This window comes from Fulmarus glacialis, unplaced genomic scaffold (assembly GCF_000690835.1).
Source record: "Fulmarus glacialis isolate BGI_N327 unplaced genomic scaffold, ASM69083v1 scaffold17969, whole genome shotgun sequence".
Classification (NCBI taxonomy): Eukaryota; Metazoa; Chordata; class Aves; order Procellariiformes; family Procellariidae; genus Fulmarus; species Fulmarus glacialis.
Genome location: NW_009234053.1, coordinates 2,607 through 5,877, shown reverse-complemented (window position 1 = coordinate 5,877; position 3,271 = coordinate 2,607). Strand labels below are relative to the sequence as shown.

The 3,271-nt window shown below is 58.7% G+C and overlaps 1 protein-coding gene across 1 annotated transcript; it reads left to right on the top strand.

Moving 5' to 3' along the window:
• The first annotated feature begins 1,133 nt into the window (after positions 1–1,133).
• Positions 1,134–2,121, top strand: LOC104082418 (protein S100-A4-like). Its single transcript, XM_009585539.1, has 2 exons — positions 1,134–1,274; positions 1,957–2,121. Exons 1-2 carry the CDS (start codon positions 1,134–1,136, stop codon positions 2,119–2,121), a joined length of 306 nt encoding a protein of 101 aa, XP_009583834.1.
• The last annotated feature ends 1,150 nt before the right edge of the window (positions 2,122–3,271 follow it).

Sequence of the window (3,271 nt, the reverse complement as noted above, 5' to 3'; positions counted from 1 at the left end):
GCGTGGGGACACCCAGGACCAAGCCCCACAAGCATCCCCACGTCTCTCCCCACCACTGGGGAAGATTTGTGGGTCAGGGAAGGGCTCGCTTCTCCCTGAAACACGTCCCCCCCCCATCTGCCGAAACCACCCGTTGCAGTTGATGCCTACTTGTGCCACGGCCGGCAAGCGCCATCCTTGACCCCGCTGATGCTCTGTGCCAGGAACAACTGGATGAGCACAGCTTCTGGGTGCTGCTGAAGGATCTGGATAGACAACACGATGGACTTCAAGGAGTACTTTGTCCTCCTGGGCTGCCTCAGCATGTTCTGCCATGAATTCTGTGCTAAGGCTTATGGCCCCACCAGCCGGCATCGACCCCACGCCCGTGGCTCTTTTTTGGCTCGAATAAAACTGCTGTCACCTCCCCAGCCCCGCTGCGGAGCCTGTTCGCTTGCATTGGGGTCACTGGGATGGGAGTGCTTGGGACCGTCTGTCCTGGGGAGACCAGGCCCCCCTCATCCAGACGGTGTGGGGGACAGTACAGCGATGGCTTAGGGGGGGACGTGGGCTGGTGTCCAGCTTTCTCGGGGGAGCCCCAAGGGATGCCCCAGCCCTTCCCAGTCCCCGCACCCATCCCTTGACTTGTGCCTCGGTCCCCAGACTCCCCAGGAGGCCAGCAACTCCTCCCAGCAGCACCCAAACCCACCCACCTCCCACTAATGGGATCACACAGCTCGTTAGGCAAAAATGAGGCGGGGGTGAAACCACCTGTACGGAGCTGCTGGGAAAGCCTGGAGGCGAGGGGGCTGCATGGGGCACGCTGGGCAGTGCCACCCCAGCTGGGCTATAAATGCCCATCGCACTCCAGCCGCAGCACCCTGTCTCCTTGCCGCTGCCCGATCTGCGCCGACCCCGGTAAGTCTCTGCTCCCCTTCCTCATGCGTCACTCGTGCGGCTTTGCTCTCAATTCACCCAGCAGTCACTGCATCCCGAAACGCCGTCCCCGAGAGGCGCCGGGGTTGCAGTCGCCCCTCTGCAACATGGTGGACTGATTTGGGCAGGGTGGGGGAGATGGAACCCTCTTGCCCCCTGCAAGCCTGCCGTGACCCCATCCCCGGTGCTCTGCCCTCCAGGTGTGCAGGAAGCTGGCGATGGCATGTTCCCTGGAGCAAGCGCTGACCGTGATGGTCACCACCTTCCACAAGTACTCGGGAAAGGAAGGGGACAAATACAAACTCAGCAAGGCAGAGCTCAAGGAGCTGCTCAACAAGGAGCTGCCTGTCTTTGGGAGCGTAAGTGGCCGTGGCGGCGCATCCCTTTGCATCCCTTGGAGGTGCCCCGGTGCGGGCGGGAGGTGTTGTAGGGGCAGGAGCAAACCAGCCTTGAATCTTTCCACATAGCACGGTGCAAACCGGGGAGAGCTGAGGTGGTTTCTGAATTTCCCCAAAGCACGCGCGACGGATGTAGCCTGCGTGCGACACGCTGAGACCTCGTGGCTCCAGGGCAAGCCCTGGGGAGAAGGAGGGACGAGGCCAGGGGGACCTGAGCTGGAGCATGCTCAGACCGAAAGGAAGCTTGGCTTTCTTACACCCACAGAAATATTTTGATTGGCAAAGAAAATCGTCCTCCGATTTTAATTTTTTTAATCCTTTTTTAACCCCCACTTAAGGGGAAGTTGGCTTGTGGTTTAGACGGGGAGGAGGGAGGAGAAATTTTTTAGCCAAACTTTTTCGTGACCGAGAGGCATATTTGCTGTAGCCGTGCCAGCATGCCCCAGATCACAGGTAAGCCACCTGCATTTCTAAAGGCCACCTCCTTCCAAAGGCAAAAAGAAAACCCTCCTTCGAGGCAGGGGGAGGGAAGCCCAGGCTTTTTACATCCTTCCTTGCCAGCAGCAGGGCTGGACAGGGAAGCACCTTGCTCATCCCTGCACCCCAAAATTGCTTACCCCCACCGCGCTCTCCGTCCTTGCAGAAACAAATGGACGAGGCGGAGTTCAAGAGGCTCGTGAACGACCTGGACCACAACAAGGACAACGAGGTGGACTTTAAGGAGTACGCCTGCTTCCTGGCCTGCATCACCATGGGCTTCAACGAGTTCTTCAAGGATGGCCCTACCAAGCAGCCCCGCAAAAAGTGACCCCCGCTGCCCACAGCATTGCCGTGGGGCTTTCAATAAAAGCTTTTCCAAAGCCTCGGTGTGCATCAGCAGGGTTTTGTGTGCCGTAAGTTAGCGGGCAGCTGGGTGACTCATGTCTTCCTCCAGCTCCGTGGGATTTTCCACGGTGCGACTCAGCCCCGGCAGGCATTTTTTGGAAAAGGCTGAGCAAAACAGCTCAGTGCCGCCTCCGAGCAACATACTCGGACATCCCCCCCAAACCGTCCTTGCTGGCTCGAGGAGAGGTTCAGTGCACGTTTAGCTCAAAACATAGGAGCTTCCCTGAGCCCAGCTTGGCTCGTAGGTCGACATGAGCTGCCCTGGGCAATGCATTGGGTTTGGGGAGAGAAAGCTGGTCCGGAGGAACTGGACAGCAAGATGCAAGATCCGTGCAAAGCACAAAAGCCAGAGTGTGTCCCCAATTCCTGCAGAGAGGAGCTGTTTCTGAGCAGCGGGAGGAGACCCTTAGCCCCCTTGGGATGGGGACAAGCCCATGCTGGGGGATTGCATTGGAGAAGGTCAACCTGAGCCCCCCAGGTTTACCACGGAGCTGTGGGGCTGCAGACAAGTGGTAGTTTCCTGAGCACATCAGCCTGTGATACTGGGAAGCACGGGGCTCACCCCCCCTCCACCTCCCCACAGACACAGCAGATCCAGGCAGGTCTGGGCAGGTTTGCAGAAGGTGCTGCAGCTGCTCTCCCGCTTTCCCCAGCAGCCCCAAAACCCCAGAGAAACCACCCCGGATTCAAAAAGCCCTTACAAAGCCTCTGTGTCATTGCATGACAGAGCAGACCCCTGGCAGAGCCTGTTCCTGAGCCCCCCCACCCCAAGTCCTTCCAGCATCTCCCCAGCAGCTCCAAACTTTGCTCTGCCCCTTCCCAGGGTCTTTATAAAGACCCCCGCTGACAGCTTCTGCCCCCTCCCAGTAATTTACACCAGTTTGCACTTGCTAACAGGGAGACGAGGTTCAGGCTTAGGGGTTTCTTTTGCCAAAATGGTCCTTAAAGAAACCCCCAACCTGGGGAGATGCCGTTGCTGGGCTTGGTGAGGTTTTGCATCCTGCTGGGCATCGGAGCAACCCGGAGCCGGCAGAGGGGCTTCATCCCCCCTTTTTCTCACTCTGGTCCCCGCC

Coding starts and splice junctions, on each gene's coding strand:
- LOC104082418 (XM_009585539.1), top strand. CDS start 1,134: ATGGCATGTTCCCTGGAGCAAGCGCTGACCGTGATGGTCACCACCTTC. Junction 1,275..1,956: donor AGCTGCCTGTCTTTGGGAGC/GTAAGTGGCCGT, acceptor CCGTCCTTGCAG/AAACAAATGGACGAGGCGGA.